This window comes from Chamaea fasciata, unplaced genomic scaffold, assembly GCF_029207755.1.
Source record: "Chamaea fasciata isolate MVZ Bird 193981 ecotype frontalis unplaced genomic scaffold, bChaFas1.0.hap1 SCAF_4, whole genome shotgun sequence".
NCBI lineage: Eukaryota > Metazoa > Chordata > Aves > Passeriformes > Sylviidae > Chamaea > Chamaea fasciata.
Window position 1 is genome coordinate 6,611,048 of NW_027094089.1, and position 22,007 is coordinate 6,633,054.

Consider the following 22,007-nt stretch of genomic DNA (forward strand, 5'->3'; position numbering starts at 1 on the left):
AAAACAGCTAAAACAATTGTTTACAGCTTACTGGACTAACCCTTTGAGAGATTACAGAGTAGCCTCAACACATAACCAAAAATGCCTGTAACAGAAGCGACATTAAGCTTTGAAGTTCTAATATTTAAATGCTCTCCCTCTACAGCTGAGACCTTTAACTGTACTAAATTTTAGACATAAGCATTAAATTCTAAGCAGGCTGGGCTGTTTAGGTTCAAGAAATGTCACTGGAATAATTTCTTTAAATATATTAGGAGAGAATTTTTATTCTCTTGGGCAAGACTCCTCAGCGTTTTCTTCATGCTGTGGACAATATTTCCTTGCCTACCAAGAGATTCATCACCATCTCAGTTGCCTTTTCAGTGGAAGACCTCCTCTACCCACAAAAACTCCATGCTCTAGCAGTCACTCACACATTAAGAATAATTTAGGAAAGTAGATTTTATAATTTTAGCTTCTGTTAATGCACTTAAGCAGCTGGAAAACAGAGAGAAGAGCCAACACTATAAGACCAGCCAGCTCTCTCTATAAGTCATCAGCAAGAACTCTGGGAGGTATCAATGCTTAACAGATTTTGGAAACTCCTGTAGAAGAGATCTAAGATCACAGCCACAGTGAATTTTTAGACAGTGGGTAGAAATACCATCATCAGCATCCATAAGGACATGATTTTGGCCTAAATTTCCATTAGACTCCTGGATCAAAATTTCTTGAATTGGAATTCTGAAGTATCTTATGATTTAAACAAGGAGAAAATACTAATTTAAATATATATTCCTTATTTTTTCCTTAAAAAAATATTAAAGTGGCTGTAAATAATGATTATAAAGCAAAAATATTTGCACACTATCTGTTTCATTAATATACCTTCATTAATATATTATATTGTATTTGACACAGTGACATTGGTAGGTGCAGCAGTTCAGAAACTTGAAGGAAATAATTATCCCATCATAGCCTGCCTGGGAGACACATCAACTTGCCTTGTTGCCTCTCTTTCCATTAGCCATGCTGCCTGCAGTCTGCAGGCCTACTTGCTCTGACCAGAGGAACCGTTTTGCAGAATACCTGCTGTTCTTCATCCTGGGCCTGCAGACAGGCAATTTTGTCCAGTCTAAGGGGGCTTCGGGAGAGAAGTTGTATATACAGGGGAGAGAGTCATTTCCCCTCTTCTCAGTTGCAGCCCTAGGGGTGGATTGAAGCTGCTTAGTCTTCCTCCTCGGCATCAATTCCTGCTTCACAGACTTCACCTCTGCTTCACAGGCTGAATCTTACCTACACTACGATCCTCTTGTAATTCATGCAGGGAAATGCACACCTATGGTTGCTTTAAACTAGCTCCACTCTGGTAGCAAGATTACCACAGTGGTATGGATAATCATGCAAATTAATTCAGGAAGTATTAATGCAATTAATCAGACTACTTTTGTAACAGAAGTCATGTGAATACTGGTCTTCATGAGTGCGTTTTGTTTTTTCTTAACTACGGAGTACTTATTTTTCATGTCAGAATTGGTGGTTGATCAATCTTCTACTATGCACTCTTAGCATCAGTGAGGCTTCTACCTATGAATTACCACAAGAATTCCACCTACAAAGTAAATTAAAAACATTTATATAATATTTGTCTGTTATATCCAACAATAAAGACAATTTAACAAAGTTAGGATTGCAGTATCCTCAGAAGGAATTGTAGTGCTTTGGTAAGGAAATTTTAGTCTATTTGTCTCTGCTTGTCACAAATTCAAAACCCTGATTACCAACCAAACCGTAATTTCTGTTCTTATTGTTATTTCATTTTGGCCATCTTTGATTTTTAATGTGAATCTTCTCTGTATATCCCAAATCTACTATTATTTATAACAACATACCTCTCTGTAGCCTTTTGTCCTATAAATCATACATACAACTATCAGTAAATGCTCTAAGGTATATCTACCACCTGGACAGTGCTGAATGTTTTAAATAGTCCAAAGTAAATAAATCAAAATAAATCAATGTATTTAAAATCTGCTGCAGTGTCACAATGGAGTAAATGCACCTGTGTACAGCTAGGAAAAAAACCAATATGTATACAGTACATCTTAGAGACTTGACAGGCCTTATTTAAAGAAATCATAAGAATGTCATAACAGCTATTTTCTGTTGACAAGGATGCAGATGTGAATCTCTGCAGAGAAAGATCTGCTGTTTTTAAGGTCATGATTGTGGAAACTGCCTGAGGCCAGGGACAAACAGGTTCTGCAAAACCTTTTCTGAGAGGGATGGTTCGAGAAGTCTCTTTAAACTTGACAAAACTCTGGGTAAAGTTAAGCCAATCCATAAACTGTCTACTTGAATGACTTGAAGAGGCAAACAGTCTGAAGTTTGCCCTTTGATCTTGCTGCTACTTTGTACTTCTGGTGAATATGAACACGGCAGGAAGAGGATGTAAGCCCCCGCAGTCTGAGAAAGGCATACTTGAGGCAGTGTGTGACTCCAGACTGAAAGGCAATAGAGTTTGGGGTCACTTAAAATTATGCCTACCTTGGGGGGCAGGGATCCAGGCTACAGGCCTTCAGCAGCTGTGGAGGACGACGGCTGCTAACACACAGTGTTTCATCTGCAACCTCCCTGGTTTGTTTGTTCAGACAGGTCACAACAGCCTCCTGGACACCTGCACACAACAGATGATAGTCACAGCCAGACCTCTGTACCTGCAGGGGCAGACGAGGTCTGGGGTGGGCCCAACAGGACCAGCAGGGCTGCAGCACGCGGTGACACCCAGCCTCAGGCTGGCAGCTCTGGGGCTGCAGCCCCAGCTGTAGACTTGTCACTGCTTTCAGTCTCTCTGAAAGGTTTCTCAGTGCTGCAGTAAATAGTCCATAGGTTCATTCACTGCTTACCTCCCTGGACAGAAAATTGTCTGGTGCTCTCACTTTCTCATTTTGAATAAAATGCAATGAGGCACTTTATTTTTCAGGCCAAGCAGGCTAAGGTGTGAAGATGGCCATGGTTTTCATATGCTGCATTTTACCCAACAGTATGACTTCTACACATGCAAAAGCAAAGTAAAACATGGTCAGACAATTCAGCTGCTCTCAGTTTACTCTTCTGCATCTATGGCCCTGCACCCGAATTAAAGAGGCAAACCTGCAGAGTATATGTCAGAGCTGGGAAAGAATGGGTTAGAGAGAGCTGGGAAAGAACAGTAGCTGTTGGGACTAAGAGAAGCTGGAAGATTTGGTTATTGTGGTTTAACTCAGAAATTCCTTCTTAAATCAAAAATCCTTAGGCAGTCGATAGCATACCAGTTACTCTCACTTCTCCTATGACTAGGGGTATCACAGCCTTTTTAGATCACAAGGTTAGAAAGCTAGAACATCAGGGAGTGCAACATTACATGCCACAGGGAAGAGAACTGGATGAGAAAGGATCTATTTCCTCATGGATAAAAGGGGTATGAGGGGGGTCTGAGGATAATAATTGCCCTGAACTTCCTGAGAATCTAATCCACAGTGGTTCAAATACAATGAAAGTATGCTTTTTAGATTAATTCCTGCATCCTGAGTTAGAAAAAGATTAGTTGAACTCCCAACAATTACTTTGCAGTTTCAAAAACAACAGTTTTCAAAAACATCTCACTATTTTTTAAAGACACTAATGTGAAATGAAAAAAACCCCAAACCAAAACAAAGCGTTGTTAGACCTTAAAGACCCCATGTCATTCAAGAGAACCAAAGTGCTAAATAGCTGATCATAGTTCCTGTATTCCTGACATTATTCACAGCTTCATTCTCCTTGATCTCAGTACAGGCTGAGCTCCCCTGAAAAGAGGCTTTACCACTTTTTTGGCTGCTGTGTGTCTAAGCCTATTAAGGTCATGGCTATGACACAGGACTATTCAGCATGTCTGCCATATCCCAGGTACTGAAAAAAAGAAAGAAATTTGATCGTTTTGGACACGGACACCAACATCAAAATTACCAAAGTCCCTGTAGTCAGCCAATGCTGTTGGGGGTTTCCCTCTTTACAAGGCAGCCCCATATTTTCAATTTTGCTATTCAAGTTCTCTCTTAAAACACTTAAGAAAAATTGTAAAAAGAGTAGCCTATTGAAAAAATAGAACAAATGGTAGTGATTTATATCCAGGAAAAGAAATTTACAAAACTTATATATATGAAAAAGATGTTCACTGTCCTGTCATGTTCACTATTTTTCTACCTCAATCATTTTTCTGTCCAGCATGTAATCACATTGTGTGCAGCAAACAAAGGTATATGGATTCTCCAGAATGGAATGCTCCTGTCTGAAGAACAGAAGTGGTTCTCGACCTGATGAGAAGTGCCACTGTGTTCAAATTACTGGTCTCCCTTTTGCATGGAACATCAATGCAGGCCTGACATCAAGACCAATTTGATGAAGCCAGGAAAGAAGGACTGCTGACCCAGAGGTATGGAAACCATGACAGTATTTTTCCAAACTCTGTGGAAACAAACCACTGATTCCTGCCACATGCTGGTTGATGTGATTCTGTTTGCTAGGCCCATGGCTCACTCACCTTCTGTATGTCCTTCTCAGAAAAACTTATGTAAACTGAGTATACTTCCACAGCTTTGTTTTCTCCTCTCTGAAGGGTGTCACTAATGAGGTCTTGACCTATTATCAATTTAACACTTTTCCATTGTCTGTTTCAATCTTGACTACTGAAAAGTGATGACTATGAGGTCTTGAATTCAACATTTTCTCCATTTCTCATGCTAATGGTTTTATGTTGTCAAATTCATATAGCCAGGCTCTGATACTACTGTTTTCAGTTTTCAGTATCCAACCAGCCCTAAACCTCCCAGTAAGTTCATTTCTCATGCTTATTTCTCTCATCTAAGTCATCTCTGATTGCAATTCCAATAATTTTTGTCCATTCTACAGGCATTCCACTCTCTCTATTAAAATTTGCTTTTATCTTTGAAAGGTCTTGGCAAAATCAGTAATCTTGCCTGACCACACAGATGTCAAAGGAAAAGGTTCCCCTTAGAATATGGTTGCTAGAATACTTATTGACAGTTTTTGGCTTTAATGACTTGTGTCAGGAAGGGGGAAAAAAAAAAATCTGGCTTGCTCCAGCAGTAAAAAAATGTCATCAGAATCATTTTCTTCAGCTTTCTCTTGAATCTCACAACAGTGTGTCTCAGCATAATGATAACAACTGTACCTCTCTTTTTGATTGGTCAATGTGGGAAATTGTTACAAGCTTTAAATTAGGATGGGTTATTGAACATTCAGAGAATACAAGAGCTTTTGATCATAAATTGGAAGTTCCGCAGCACAGAGATAATTAAAAAATATATGAATTTTAGGAAGTTCATTTGCCATGTAATTGAATTCAAAACTATTTACTGCACAATATTATTAGAACAAAAGCTGTCTGCTTTAAAATTGCTTTCCTTGGAAAAAAAGAAATCATTTCTCAACAGGAAATCACAGTATAAAAATGTGTAATGATGGGATATAAATTTAGGCAGTCTAAGTTCCTTTCAAAACACCATCAAATGAGAATTTCTGTGTTTATATCTACCAGGATAGAATAATTGTTACATGATATTTGATGACAGCTCTGGGAAATGAAGCCACCACCAGCAGACCATATGACTAACTCATTCCTTCTGGTTGCTGCTTCTGGGAGGTGAAAGGTTACTTCTGCATCTATCCAGTTTCTTCTCCCAGGACTCTAAAACAAATAAAATGATTTTGACCAGTCTTGCACCTATGGCTACAAAAAATATCTGACTTAGCATCTGCTAATCTGAAAAGTTTGGAGCTGATATCAGATAAAAAGAAATCTTGGCTAAAAGGTTTTGCTGACAATTGAAAGAGATTAAATTTATAAAGAAAATTATTTCCCACAGATCAGTCTCTGTGAGTTACATTTGAAAAATACAAGCATAAGCTCTATATTCTAAGAAATTACTTCATTTCAGGAGGATATTTCTAGGAACTGTTCAGGTTTTGGTAATCACAGTAAAAGTGTAACAAATTGTTACTGTTTGCCACTAATGAACACATTTACTCCTGTAAGATCAGTGTTTGTCACCACTCAGCACACACTAGAGTCACTTTTTTGTTTTGTTTTTGTGTAGGAAATAAAGCAAAAGTGTCAGTGGTCTGACAGCTGTGAACTGCTCTAAACGTTGACTACCATCAGCAAGGTAAAAGTAAGCGCAGAAAACCTTTGCATTATTTTCTAATTTGGTTTTCAAGACTGTAACTGATTACCTGTGAATCTGTACAGATTATTAACTCATAGAATGCTGAGTTGTTTTCAGTTCTAAAGTATACGTTTTGTATTTTTCTATAGTAATCCTTTCTTAAATTGCCTGAAAGTTGTAAAGTAAAAAGACAAGAGATGGAAAAATCTAAACTTAATTAAAAAAATACTGGATGGATGTATTTTTCAGAACTAGTTAAATAAAATGATGGGGGGAAAAAAGGATATAGGAAATGTGTTAATGGTCTATAGTATGTGGAACCTGAGAAACTGATTAACTTTGAGAAACTACAGTTGCCAAGCCTGCTTGTTTTAGACAACCACATCACTAGTGCCATTTTGCCATAAGTTTTCTTTTGCACTGGGATTGGAGCTGATGTCCCTTATTTATAGGAGTTAGGGAGTGGCTGAGCCCTTAAAACATCCATTATTTATTTCATCTGCTTTGGGAGGACAATTTATTTCCACATTTTTTCCCTTGCACAGAGCAAACCAAGAGATAAAATTAAAAATGATATGTGGTTGTTAGCATGTACCACCAGACCCCTTTAATGTTTAACGTTTTTCTGGTGATTGCCTTTGGGCAATCGCTGATAAAGGAAACAGAAATATATGATAAACTGAGCACTCTTAGTGACAGTCTGAGCACAGATCTGGAAGTTCTGGGCTAAAATATGTTGTGCACATGGGATTTTTCGCATTTCTTATCCATGCCTTTTCAAACATGTTTGGACTCAGCAACCTTGAAGTTTTATTTCCTTCCCAAATGATTCCATGATTCTAACTAGTCACAGCAAAACAGCATGTCTATGGGTATTAAGTGTCAAGCCTACACTTGAAGAAGGAAAGCAAATCCAGCACAGAAACATTTTGCACTTACCTCCTCCACAGGACTCTGAGCACCCTGTGAAGCCTTCATATTCCCAGTCATAGAGTGCATTGAACTCCTGCAAGCTGCCATACAAAAGCTGAGTCTCCTCTGGGGTGTATTCAGTTGCCTCCCCACTGCAGGGACCACTGTAACAGGCTCTCTGAGATACAGGTTTGGGACCTTCACATTCGTCAATGGGCAGATCAGCCACAGACTGGGAGAAAGAGAGGAGCACTTGACATTTCACAAGCCGCATCTGGCTGCCTACTCCACAGGTGACACTGCAGGTGGACCACGCCTCTGGAATAAACCTGCGAGAGGAAGAGAGCAAGGCAAGTTTTGTCCACAAATTGCCAGGGGAGGAAAATCAGGGTAGTCCTACACAGGCCAAATTTTATTTAATGAAAAACAAGTACTTTGTCTCATCATACATTTATTAAAAAACACACATGGGAGGTTCTATTGACAACTCAGTGGTGAGTCTCCTGATATCCAAGAAGAAAGATAAACCCTTGTGACACCCATCTTGGTCCTAAAATATCTCAGTGCAAGGCATCAAACAATTTCCAAATATGCCCAATGTACATGATGTTCCCACAAGCTACCTTTTGCAAGTATTCAACATATATAATATTTGCCTTAGTTGTAATTTTTTTCTCTAGTAAGTATTGAGCAGGTTGCTGTTATCAGGTAATTGCAGGACTACATGGAAAACAATTTCACTTATTGTTCTTGTATCACAGCAACTGTTTCTAAGTTTTAATTTGAAGCTTTCAGAATTCACGATTTCTTTAGCTTGTTTTTTGTTGTTTGGTTTGTTTTTATTTTTTAAAATTTATATTAAAGAAAATTTTAATAAATAAATAAATTTTTAAAATTTATTTCCCTAGGACATTTTAACTTTCATTTAAAAAAAACCCAAACCAAAACAACAGCAGTGTTTAGTTTCTAGTGTGGATTTGTTTATCTGTTGCACTTGGCTTACTGATCAGTAACCCTTATATGCTCCAAATTTTTCCTTCTGGAAGTCCATTAATATTTTATTAAAAGCACTTTGCACCTATCATTGCAATAAAACAGACTGAATTCCATCTCTCATTATTTTCCTCAACAGTGGAATAATTTCTCAGTTTCTCCGTGTTGTCGCTGCTTTTTCAATGTCAGTGCTAGGAATTGGACTAGCATTTTACTCAAAGTTATCAAGCCTAAGATTCACATTCAAGTCTATATCACACCATTACTATTTCTTGCAGTAATGTAACACACCTTGTTTTGCTGAGCTCATGTTGAACTAAGCTGACTCCTAAATCTATCCAGAAACAATAGTTTCTGTAACCTTCTATACCTATGCTTTGATACCTGATGTCAGTGCTATTGGAGCACTAAAGTTATGAATACAGGGTAATTTAGACAGCTTTATCTGACTGTCTTGCCTTCTCCATTGGCCTTTCTTCCAAGCTTTCTGCCACAGGCAAGTTCTAAGGCAAGGGTAGTAGTTATACCTCAAGGAGTAGAATGAAAGAATGGATAGTTGGATCTGGCACTGATACACGCTGAGCCTCACATGAACACTCCTGTTGATAACACTCCCTCATTAACAGTGTTTGGAATCTGTCTTCTGCAAACTCAGCTTTTGGGATGTATTTTTCTTGGAAACTTGGCTGTCACTGACAGTATTACACTTCCTCTGGTCTTCATTTTGATAGGCCACACCAGAGTTGGACGGCTTTGCCCATGGCTGAAGGCAATACATCTGTCTGTTTCTACTGTGGTCTGGGGCTCTAGCAAACTCATTTATTACCTTGGGAATCCCATGAACAGTTTTGATAAAAACAACGGGAATTTTAGTCTGGTGATCAGCATCTTTGAAAATATTTTTACACTCTTCTCCCCTTCACCCACTGCCTTTCTCTAGTTGACAAAAGGACTTTCCCTCCATGTTGAAGTTAAAAAAAAAATCCAAAACCTAAAAGGGAAGGTAATGTTTTCCCAGGTTGTATATATCAGGATCTCTGAGTGGAACATCACTGTCCTTTGGAGCAGGGAGTGTGCATCTCTTTACCCACTTTTTGTGGTTTATACCAAGACATATGGTATAAACCATATATATATATATATATATATATATATATATATGTTTATATAACATCTTGTTATAAACCTGACATCTGCTACTAACATTTTACACAGAAAGTAATGGAAAGGAAAGAAATTAATTGCAGATATTATTATAAAATTTGAAAATATTTATCATGCTGCTACAAAGATGGCTAAAATTCTTTTAGGAGCAAAGCTTTTGGGAAACTAATGATGCAAACTGATAACATTTTCCTACTCTTAAGACATTTTAACTTAAAATATCAGTCTTGTTTCCAAGATGAAATCTTTCATTTTGAGAGGGTTATACTCTTTAACAGTACAGGCAGGCCACTCTAGGACAGCAGCTGCTGTAATTCTATTTTGATGTGGAAAATCTCCTGTCAGAGATTAAGCAGTTTGCATTAGCCACTGTGATTTAGATATTCTGACGAGTTGAAATGTACAGCTTCTTAACCTGGAAAACTGAAAAGTAGAAACCCTAATCAGATTATGGAAAAAAGTGTCCTAGTCTTCATCAGAATCTGTCTTCCTTATATTTTTTGAACACTGTAAATTGTTGTGTGACTTTGCTTTGTTGAAGACCTCCTGTACTCCAAATCAAAAGGGAAGACATTCTGCCAGGTATTAAAATTATTCATTTAGAAAAACAATGATACTTCAAATACTTGGAATATTTACACATGATGTGTATCACACATACAAACATGAGAAAAAAGGGAGAGCATACGAAACAAAATTAAGAACATTACTAAAGAAGACTGGATCCTATTTGAAATGAGTCTTGATCTACAAATGCCATGTATTATATCATCTGAGTCAGCAACTCATAATGAAAATAATAGAACACCTTCAGGAAACGGTATTTTTTCAGCTATCTAGGCCCAACTTCTACATTTTGAGTGCTAACTTTAGAAATGTGATTTACTTCTAGTATAACTGTTAGCTGCTAAAGAGAAAATTAGCTGAATCAAAAGAGTTAAAAGTAGAAAAAAGAGGGGAAATGCAAGAAAACCCTGCAAAGAAATCTCCATACAGTAATTGTTATTAAAAATGGAACATTTATGTAATGTGAATGTATAACATAAATATACAATGTTTCTGAATTTTCAATCATCCTAACACCAGAGAATTATAAAGGCTTTCAAATATCTTTGTATTGTCACTAATGACAAATGGTGCCAAATGGTGAGCACAAACCCCAAAAAGTATATGAATAAAAAGGGGACAGTTAATGGATTTGAAGTTGTTTGTCCTGCGTATAGCTCATCTACCACTGCTCAGCATTAGGCATTTCTGTATATTAGCCTCTGAGCTACTTGAAAAATGGAAGCAGTGAAATAGATATATTGAGAAGTATTTTCTTAAAAAAACTGGGAAATGATTGACTTGTTTCTGTTGTCATTCCATATTTAATTAAATCCCACTGTAATAATAGTCCCTCTAATAACAATAAACAAGAGAAAGGCAATAACTCCTTCCTTCAGCTAAGGACTGATGTATATTCCCCTCCACATAGCAACATATATATAACTGGGGAAGTCAGAAGAGAAGTAAGAAGACAATTTAAATGCTCAACAGTGGGAGACCTTTCACAGCAGGTCACAGTGGGTTCAGTATGAGACCCATGGAGAGCTCTGCCGGGTGTTTCAGAGATTTTCAAAACTCTTGAGGCATGTAGCAACAGCCTCTTCTCTCTAAGACTTGGGTTCTTACATTATGTGTTATGGAGAAAAGCAAGTGTATAAATACTAATGTTCTTTGAGATATGGAGAAAAAAATAGCTATAATTCTTCACTGCTACATAATTACATATTGCCCTTAATTTTTATTGCTTAGTGGCTTTTTTTGGTTGTTGCTTTTTTTCCTCTTGCTTTTTTTTGTTTGTTTTAAAAAACCATTGGTTAAATCCATGACTTAGATAAAGTCTGAGGTTTTGAGACATGCACATACCAGTGGGACTGAGTGTTCTAAGGCAGAGAAACCCATCTTTTAAGGTAACTAAACTCAGATACTACTGATGAAATGAAATGTTCAGTGGCTTCTTTGAAGGCTTGGGAATTTTCTGTGATAGATCTAGAACTGAGCACAGACTTCCAGACTCCTTGTCTTGAGCTGAAATAGAAACCCATAATTTCCCTCCAGGAAATGCCACCTTTCAACAGGTTTTAAGGCATGGGTAACACCACAGAATGCTCACATACAGCACTGGATAGCTGCTGGTGTCATTGTTCAGAGATGTGAAGCAGTGGTCATTACTACTTATCAGTAAAATATTAGGTTCCATCTACAAGAGAATTAACACTGGAGGCAGCTGTATAGGTCCAATTCCAATCAGAGTGATTACATTCTGTCCCTCTATAGTTTCTTTTAAGTTGTTTGAATATTATTTTCCATTCCTGTTTGTCTCTTTATTCGATGCTGTTGGCGCTTTTCATTCACTCCTGCCTTTCTCCACAAGGAAAGATAACTGTTTCTGTCCTGTACTGTTATTATGCATAAATCCTAAGTAGTTGTGACTGTGTATGGTGGGTCCTTTAATGAGTAGATAGAAATCATTACCTAATGTGTGCCTGCTGCATTGCTGACCTTCTCTTTGACCAACCGTGTATAGCAGATCTTAATATGAAGAAGTTTCCCTACACCTTCTTCTTCCTCCTCTTCATTTTGTGAATCTAAAGAGGATAAGCAATGGCTCAATAGATAAAGCTATATATGTCCTCACATTTTATTTTTTGGCAATCCAACAATCATATTATGCTTTATTTTTAAAGTAAATCTGTAATAGGAAGTTTTAAACTTACTAACCTGTGAATCAAGTACAAAGAACATGATGGAAATTGTTCAACAAGGAAAATCAAATTAAAATAGCTTATGTGTTTTTAGAAGAATAAATACCTACTGAAAAGTAAAAAAGAGATATTGAGTGCTTCTGCCATACTAGTGTCTCTGGCCATATCCAATTCCCTGAGGGCTTTGTCACCCCTGCTAATGCATGTCAGGGATTTCCCTTTGTTTTTTACTGAACTGGCCCCATCATTATGATGGTGCCATCTGGCATCCAGATATTATTGTTTTCCCACTCCCCCATCACTCCGCCATCCCCCAGCCAGCCCTGCCTTTTCTTTATGGCTAGTGCTGGGGTTATTTATGGCAGTATGTTAAAAGCTGGATATGGTGCTAACATACAAAAGCATTTTTCAAAAGTTAGAGGCAGAAATCTTTTAAGAAACCCTCCACTACTCATAAACACAATCGCATTATACATAGAAATACCCATGCTCTTTTAATCCTGAGTCTTTCTGACTCTAGCTGACACACTGTGCTGGTGTAATGAATTCTAGTGGAAGAGATCAGACAGAAAGATATGGTGGCTCCTTCCTCGGATAACATTTCTAATACCTGCTGAATGGTCACTTCAGGGATGGACAGCAATAGGAGAACTACATGCCCCCCACCGCAGGACAGCAAGGCCTTCTCACCTTAAACATTTGTTCTGACAAAGATTACAATACTTTGTTACCAACATGGAATATTTCATAGTAGTTCTGTCCACAATTAATTTTTAATTGATCCCAGTTTGGGGTGCAGTAGGTCAGACAACACAAACATAACTATTGCCTCTAGAACTGAAGTGGCTGAATTGGTTGTGATTCTTTGAGAAGCAGAACCAATAAAGAAATATTTAACATGGATTTACACTTGAAGACTGAGTGCCCAAGTGGATTCTCTGCTATCTTTTAAGGACTGAACTCCTTTAAAAATCTTTCCTTCATCTGGGGAATTCTACTCAGTTGTTTATTTCAGTGACACATGTGGAAAACATTTCCACTGTATTTCCTGAAGAATATCAATCAAGTTTGACAGAGGAGTAAAATTCTCAGTAAAAATTTTATACCTCTGTAAGAATCAGTTAATAGTAATAAATTCAGACATTACTGAGAGGAGAGGAAGGCAACTGACAGACATACACAGACAAAATTCAACTGTAAGTCTTGCTTGCATTAGAAATTCCTGAAGATATAAATAATGGGAGGCATTATACACAGAAGGAATAAAATTGCAGCATCTGGTGCTCTGGAAGCACATATCAGAGAATGATCACAAATTACAGGTGGAAGGATAGTATATGAGAAATACTGTAGGTTTATAAAACATAGTGTGCAATTTCATAACAAAAGTAATATTCAATAGAAAGTTAAAAAAATCAGAAGACAGCAATACAGAGATCCACAAATGTGAGAACTCAATTTATAGAAGAAATATGCTGAAAATTTTGAGTTTTAGCTTTTAAACTTCTAATCAAATATAAACTTTGAGAATGACAATAGAATTGCCTATAGATGAGGTTTGTTTTCTTTGCCCAAGGATGGATAAGGGAGAAGGGGTCATAGTGGTCAGGGAAGAATGGTCTACTGGCTACAAAGAATGGTCCTATCTGTAGAGGAGAATGGAGGCAGTCAGGGACTTGGTAGCATAAGAAGGCTTTGCAAGAGCCTCAGATGAAGTGGGGGAAAAAATGAATCCTTGCTGATGTCTGCCCAAGTAGAGTAATGAAATCTTTAATTACTGCGCCAACAGAGTGAATAGAAAAATCATATAAGCATAGCTTGTCTGAAGATACTCCCATTGCTGCAATTTAAAATAAACACAGTTATGAACAAAATGCTGCCTCTTCAGCACCTGGCTTACCATGCCACTGGAGGCCTTCTGCTGCTCCTCCTGCCCCACAGCTGCTCACATTTTGGTTAGTCCACAGTCAGCAAAATAGCTGACCATGTCACACACAGTCTTACACCAGCTAGAGCTCAATTCAACATTAAAAAGCTCTCAACTTTCACAAGCCTCAAATTACCATGTACCTACACACCAGACTGATCATTCATCAGCCAAAATATGTGGGTGGTAGCCTGACATCTGTAAGGGTGGCGGGCCATGGAGTATTACATTGTGTCTCTGCACAGGTGCAGAAGCACTGGACAAGAGGTGCATTACCAGGGAATACACCTTGCTCTTGGAGTGTTTGAAATCCCAACACAGCTGAATGAAATTATGCTATAAAGCTAGCCCCAAAGCTGATTGTTCCTTGTTTTGTTGTGAGTTCTAATTGTTTTGTCTCCTTCTTTACATTGCTACACACAGTTTTTCAATCGAATAATCAGGACCTAAAATGAATTACTCTTTGAAGTTAGACACTAATGAAAAACATTATTAACAGTGAGGCACTGAAACCAATTTTGGGTGGAGATTCACTGCTCAAGATTCCTGAAAGGGATTAGCTATTCTGGACCAAGATGCAGATGATGTTACAGTTTACAAATGGGGATTGCATGGATGGTCTTCCAGCACAAATTCTCGAAGTTTTTATTTGGATTTCCTGTCTCGTGCCTTATCACCAAAGTCATTCTAAACTAAACTCAAGGCACCTCCAAGCTTTGGGAAAGTTTGTGTGAAGACCCTGACTTCATGCCCTTTATTCTTTCTGTCTGTCAACACATATAAAAAATCTGTACTTGAACTTATATTAAGTAGGTTTCTCATCAGTCTAAAATAAAGATTAGAAATACTCCCAGAGGTCTGCCTTGCTAGGAGAAAACAAGCATATGAAATGTCACCTCATGGCAGATGGAAACTAGTCTGGACTGTGGCCCATTGTCCAGAATGGGAATAATAGTATCTCACTGGCACCACTGGAGTCTTGCAGTAGATGCAGTAGTCTGCAGAAAAGGGCCTTCAATGCAGCAGAGCAGTGAACATAAAATATGGAAGCATCATAACTGCACTTAAAAACAATTTTAAATTCTTAAACCCCTTTCCCTTTAGATCTCTCAAGGACTGTTTTCATATCAAAAGTAATATAACCATAAGGTTTCCCAAAATATTTTATTAAAATACATATCATGACAAACAACAGATTATGCCTATTCTCTACAAATCCCTTCTTGTTAATATTTAAAACTACATATACCCACATATGTATACACACACACACCCACACCCACACCTATACTCCTTTTCTACAGTGCAATCAACTTTGTTCACAAAGCTGATAAAAAATTTCTTAGTGTAACAAATTATTCCTAATACGACCACATAACAGTGTATCAGTATGTTTCCAAGCTTTCTTTACAGGTTCATAAATGCGCATTTAGCAAATTAACCTAGCACAGTCATGAGAAAAATCACAAGAAAATGCACTTTCGAATGAAAAATTAGTATATCCAGAAATATCCATTTTTCTAGGCTTTGACTCTGATTTAATCAACCTATAAAGTCTATGGAACTCTGGAAGCAGGTAAAGATTTCATTATACTATATGTGATAGCTGCTACTAATATATATAAACACATATGAATGTACATTTGTCTGTGTGTATGTGTATAAATGCTTCTGTAAATATATATTTTATATATACATATTTTCTGTATACATATATACGTATTTATACATATGGCAGCTGGATTTTTTTTTATTTTGAAGGACTTGTTACATATGTTTCCAGCTCTCTTGCAATGCTCCACTTTCTAATTACTTCAATTCAGATTAGTCATGCCAAAACTACAATTATATTGCATAACAATGTTTTTAAATCTAAAACATAATTGCAGTTGTAATAAAAAATGCCATGTGCTCAGTCACATTGAACTGGCTATTGATGAATGCTGCGTACAGAAGTTGCAATTATAGCATGGATTTATCACAGTTTCAGACAAAAACATCTAAAATGTAGTAAGTACTTATAGTAAAACATAACAGTACTTATAATTTCTCAGTCTCATTGCTCCAAGCTTATGTGGTATGCATCACAGGATTCTAGCTTATTTTCTGCTAAAATTTATACATTTTTGCTATTACTATTCTTTTCCTTGGAGAAAAAGGCAAGAGAGAATCATCACTGACTTCTTTGTTTTGCCTGTTACTTCACAGGGGTATTGACAAAATAAACAAAGCTGCCAAGCTGTGAAGATATACTGGTAATAGAGAACATATAATACATAGGGGTACCCTCTTGAAATCTCTCTCTTTGCACCTAAGTATGAAACAGCCTTTAGACCATGGATTTCCACAGGGTTAGCTTCATCCTTTAAGACAAGCCAAATACGTTTGAGAGATTGTGCTAGTTCTGCGCAGGTCCCAGGCTCCCACATGGAAACACAGAATCACAGAGGGCTTTGGATTGGAAAGGACCTCAGAGATCCTCTAGTTTCCGCTCCATGTGCTGTGGACAGAGACACCTTCCACTAAACCAGGTTGCTCAGAGCCTCGTCCAGCCAGGCCTTGAACACTCCCAGGGAGGGAGCAACCACAGCTCCCCAGGATCACACAACCAGAACCTGTTGTAAGCAAATTTTTGAGACTTACGAGGGTTCTTCAGATACGGCTGTTCCTTCCTCCAGCTCTTGAGCCTGCTTATACCATGGCAACTTTGCTTCCATGGGAAGTTTCTCTACAGAGCAAACACAAGCATATGAAAATAGGAAGCATGTGGTAACACTGCTACGTTTGCCACCCTCCCTGTGTTCACCAAGCATGTGTGTGATGTATGGGTATCTTCACATATTTGGAGGCTGGGCAAAAAGAAGAAAAAGAGGAATGAGAACACTGGGAAGAGAAAAAAACTCTTTCATCACCTGGACTACATTGCTTACAAGATTATTATGGCCAGGTATTTCACCATGGCAGGTAGAAGGGCTATAGTGCTCTAAAGCCAGACAGGCAAATTAAAATTGTCACCTTTCAGACTATACAACGGAACTGTAAAAGTAGACACTTTGGAAAGTACTTCTTTGGAGGGAAACTTGCAAGTGTAACAAGCCTCCATTACACGAGGCAAAATGTGTAACATCCTTGTATTTACCTTTCAGTTTCAGAAGACATGCTGAGATTGATTTTCGTAGATTACAAAAAGAAAGAAAAACCTGCTGTGATGAGTGATACAACAGGAAAATTATAATGAAATATCCCAGCTATGCTTTTCAACTCTGTTTATCAGTTCATCAGCTATGTGGATTTAAAAAAAAATGAGTTGATACATCTGTCATTCCTGATGGAAAACAGTGGAGCTGCTTTTTGAAGCATCCCTCCAGGATGTGCGCACAGGGTAATGAGCTGCTCTGCTCTGGGGAGTGCAGGGCCATGCTTTGCAAGCCAAACTCCACTTCATGCAGTGTCAGAGTGGAGTAGATGAGCTGAAGGCAGCAGAGCTGTTTCAGCTCTACAGGGGTATAAAGCAAGAGCAAGCACTAAAAGCACTAAAAGCTGAGAAGGAGCTCTGCACTTCAACAGAATGTTCTGGGCTAGGATCAGGGGAAAAAAAACCACAAAGGGTGGTGAGACTCAGACCACTGAGGAGAGCCAGAGCCAAACCTATTTGCCACTCACAAATCACCTAAGCATTTTGAGTTTGTGTAGGGATGGACTTGTAGTTGCCAACAGGAGCAGGTTAATGTCATTCAGAATAGTCAGGAATTTTCTGTGGCTCTGTTGTGCAGAACAGTGAACATTTCACATCGCTCAGTTGTATCACAGAGGAACAATGACCTACAATTTGACTGCATAGCTACTGCAACTTTAGTCATGCAAATTTCCTTGAAGCAAGTTATTAACAGGAAAAGAGGGACAGTAATGGAATGCTATTTCTCAACCTTAAAAACAGCTTGCCAAGCTCTTAATCTAACATATTAGTGCCATTTAAGGATGAATGTTTGCCATCACAGCTCTTAGTTTATATTTTCCTAATCATCCAGAATATGTAGGAAATACTTCTATTTGTATGTTCTCCAGTTTGTTTTATGGGTTTTGGAAGGTCACATCTTACTTCTGTGATTTTTTTTGCTTAGATGGAAGTGCTTGTAAAAAGCAAAATCATTGTCTAACATAACCTGTTTTGTGACTTTTAAAATAACCTTCCTATTTTTACAGGTGTAATTATCATCTACACTGTAAAATTTGTTAGAGGATTAGAAATGTTGATGTTGTACAGTGTGCTTTGACAGAAACATGAAGAGAAAGTAACAAAAAGCACTTCTAACATAAGCTAAGGAGAATTTTTTCTTTTGGAGATGAAAGTAAAATCTTTTCTTTTATGAAACACTTCCAGTAAAAACATTTATATCTTATATTACACAAAAAGGTTGTATTAGATGAATATACATTCTCTATAAAAACTGAAAAACATTACTTAATCTAGTGGTATCCTATTTTTTCCCATTATTGATGCAACATAAAGTGACTTGGAGCTTGAATAAACTAAAACGAAATAAATTACATTAACAATTTGCCTTCTATTTCTTTTTTGCAGAGTGTGTGAAGGGGGAGGGGAGGGGAGGGGAGGGGAGGGGAGGGGAGGGGAGGGGAGGGGAGGGGAGGGGAGGGGAGGGGAGGGGAGGGGAGGGGAGGGGAGGGGAGGGGAGGGGAGGGGAGGGGAGGGGAGGGGAGGGGAGGGGAGGGGAGGGGAGGGAAAGGGAAGAGAAGGGAAGAGAAGGGAAGAGAAGGGAAGAAGGAAGAGAAGGAAGAGAAGAGAAGAGAAGAGAAGAGAAGAGAAGAGAAGAAGAGAAGAGAAGAGAAGAGAAGAGAAGAGAAGAGAAGAAGAGAAGAGAAGAGAAGAGAGAGAGAAGAGAAGAGAAGAGAAGAGAAGAGAAAGAGAAGAGAAGAGAAGAGAAGAGAAGAGAAGAGAAGAGAATGAGAAGAGAGAAGAGAAGAGAAGAGAAGAGAAGAGAGAGAAGAGAAGAAGAGAAGAGAAGAGAAGAGAAAACTTCCACATTTTTTTGCCTTGCTGCTTCTGTCAGCTTGGAAGATTGTGTTCTGCTTTGTGTAAATTCAGCTGCAGAAAAAACCCCCAGACTAGGACTAAATAATTCAATAGCTGAGAGGTACTTTGTTACCACTACTGCTCTAAATTTCTAACACTAGTTGTGTGAAATAAAAAAGGACAAAATTTCTAGTCTATAACTAGAATAAAATTGGTTTTGGATGACACCTCTGGATACCATGTAATCCAACACTCTCCTGAAATCACTGTTCAGTCTTCAGATATGTGGATATTCAAACATTACCTCTTTCATTACGAAGGGAGAACTGTGAGAGTGTTGCAGAACAAAGATGAAGGAGGAAAACTAAACATTGTTAAGCCAAGTTTTGCACAGAACTATTCATTCCATCTGAAAAAAAATGGATGTTACTCCCTACAATCAGAAAATTAATCATGCATGTGCTGCAAAGGGCAGCATAAGAATTTATGCAGGGTAGAGATGCCATGCTCTTGCAAGGGTGGATTTCCAGCAAGGAGTAATTTACTTTGTTCCTTGACAAGTCCCAGTTGAAGACACTTCATGACAGATAGAGGTAAGCAAATCTTTCCTAGCTAGCCTTGCACCCTTCTAAGCAGAAGTCAGTTTTGGATGGTTTGCAACACAAGATCTCTTTTGTGAATTGCTGCATTTTGCTAACACTGTATGATGCAGGCAGACTGGGATCTTGCACTACCAGTGTTATGAACACCATAGACCTTACAATGCCCCAAAAACCCCAGTTGTCTGAATGAGCTCAAACCCACTGGATACATGTATGAGGGCTTAGAGTCATGCTAACACAGTCACAGGGACTTTTTTTCTTTTTTTTTAAATATATATATATCTTGCAAGGTGGATGGGGTAAGCTCATATTGGCCAGTAAAATACAGTGCAAAACATAGTTGTTACTTCCCAAAGACTCCATGTCTGGGCTTCACCAATCTGGTACCTGGCAGATTACTGTGAATTCTTATGGTCATGATAAACTGGAATCTTGAAACTTGGCATGTGTGCCTATCACCAGCCTCTTAGTGGAGAAAATTAAAAATTATGTGTTTCACTATCCCTTCTTAGAAGAGTAAAAGATCCTGGATCAGTCTTGTTTTACAGGGTTTCATAAAAAGTGCTCTTAATATGTTTTAAGATAACATTTTTTTAAAAAAGGAATTGTTTGCTTCTTATGGCAGAGTGAAGTCTTCAGTTTAGAAAAGTTAAGTCCACATGAATTGCTGTAGCCCAGAGCTCTACAATATATTAGTCAGCATATGGGCCACAGAAATGGTAACAATAGAGCTGTATACATGCACAGTCAGTCCCATGCATGCTCATATACCTGTGAAAAATCACCAAATACATGTGTTTGCAGCACCTGGTTACTGTCTATTAATCCAATCCAATCTCCAGATCTCTTTCTAACATTCCCATCCCATAAGAATCTCCAAACAAATGCAGAAATATTTTCTCCTTTTTTCAACAAACCATGGGGATTTTATCCCAGTATTAGTCCCCGTTTGAGGCCCAAGCAAGAAAATATTACTATTCAAATTGTTGTATAATTTGCTATAAGATGGTTCTGTCTGACAAATTTTGCAGACTAGATAGTAAGAAGAACCTCATGATAAGATATGCTTGCTTCTGATTTATTTAATGCTAAAAGTTATGAACAGACACTTTTGTAATTACAGTTACATTTATTTACTATAGGCATTATTTTATATATTTCATTAAATTTATTTTAAAACACAGGCAAATTTAGCTCAGATGCAAACAGTGAAAATACAACCAAATTTACATTTCTATTTCTTAGTCTGCTGGTACACAAATTAGCTATGAAAAGGCCAAAGCTTGTAAGACAAAAGAGGTCAGCATTCACTCCAAGCTGCTGCCAGGCAGACAGGAACAGACAGGTGCAAAATCATAATTCAGTGCAGGTGGAAACAGTGATGGCCAGCAGAGAAACAAAACGGACTGAACATGGAAGAGCTCCGAAAAATCTGAGAAACATTCTGCATCATTACCTTCGGGCTTGTAGCAAGGAGTGGGTACAACACATTCTTCTTTTATGTGTGGCTTTGTTTTAGTACTACAGCCTCCTGTATGCATCCCCCTGTGGTCAATGCAAAGGACCACACGGTATCTGAGTCCTTGTCCACAGGTCACAGTGCACTGGATTGAAAAAAAAAAAAAAAAAACATGAAAGGAGAAAACAGAAAGAAAAATAAAATCACACAGAGAATTGATAGGTCTAAGGGAAATATCCAACATCAGAGAGCCAAGCATGATGCAGAAACGTTGAAAATAAAGTATTCATAATATTTGGTAATTATGGATAAGGTATCAAAGTGACAGATTTTTTTTTTGCCTTTTTGCTCAGAACATTTACTTGATTTGGACATTTAGCCTCTGGACTTGTCTTGCAGTGTCACTCTTGCAATGTTGCCTACTTGACTTGTAGCCATCTGTCCCATATTGGATATGCTCAGTAACACCCTGTCAGTTTCATTTGGAGGCACTCTGCTTTGCTTGGACAAAATACTGGGGCTTATGCATCAACCAGGTTTACACTGAACTATTCTGGAAAAAAGCACCAAAGAGAATGGGAAACTACTGGGCTTTCTTCCCTCAGACACTTTCTTAAGTGTTTTGGTGTTTTTAGTTTGTTTTGTTTGGTTTTTTTAAAATTTATTTTTGCTCTGGCTCATTAACTTTTACCCTGTGCACAGATTGTTTCAAAACTGGATGCACAGAAGATGATCAAAACTACCAATCAGTTGGAAGTGCTATGGATGTTACCAATATTACTTTGCTCTTGGTCAGCAGCTTTCATCTGGAAATCAGCAAACACTTTGGAAATCAGTGAAGAAACACTTCATCTGTAGGGGAAGATAATCTAGCTTCTAAAGCCCAATTTACTTGTTGAGAAACTAGGATGGTGAGAAATTATATTCAAGCTAACTCTTTATGCACAAAGTTAAAATATTTCACTACTTCTGTGAAAGGACAT

At 37.9% G+C, this 22,007-nt stretch overlaps 1 protein-coding gene across 1 annotated transcript in view; it reads right to left on the reverse strand.

Annotated features, from left to right (window-relative positions):
- Positions 1-22,007, reverse strand: part of ADAMTSL1 (ADAMTS like 1) — a 344,714-nt gene that overhangs the window by 70,820 nt on the left and 251,887 nt on the right. Inside the window, exons 13-16 of the mRNA XM_066182248.1 lie at positions 21,022-21,169; positions 16,575-16,659; positions 7,125-7,426; positions 2,527-2,656 (exon numbers count right to left, since the gene is read on the reverse strand). Coding sequence (XP_066038345.1) covers positions 2,527-2,656; positions 7,125-7,426; positions 16,575-16,659; positions 21,022-21,169 — 665 coding nt within the window. The remainder of the gene's footprint in view (positions 1-2,526; positions 2,657-7,124; positions 7,427-16,574; positions 16,660-21,021; positions 21,170-22,007) is intronic.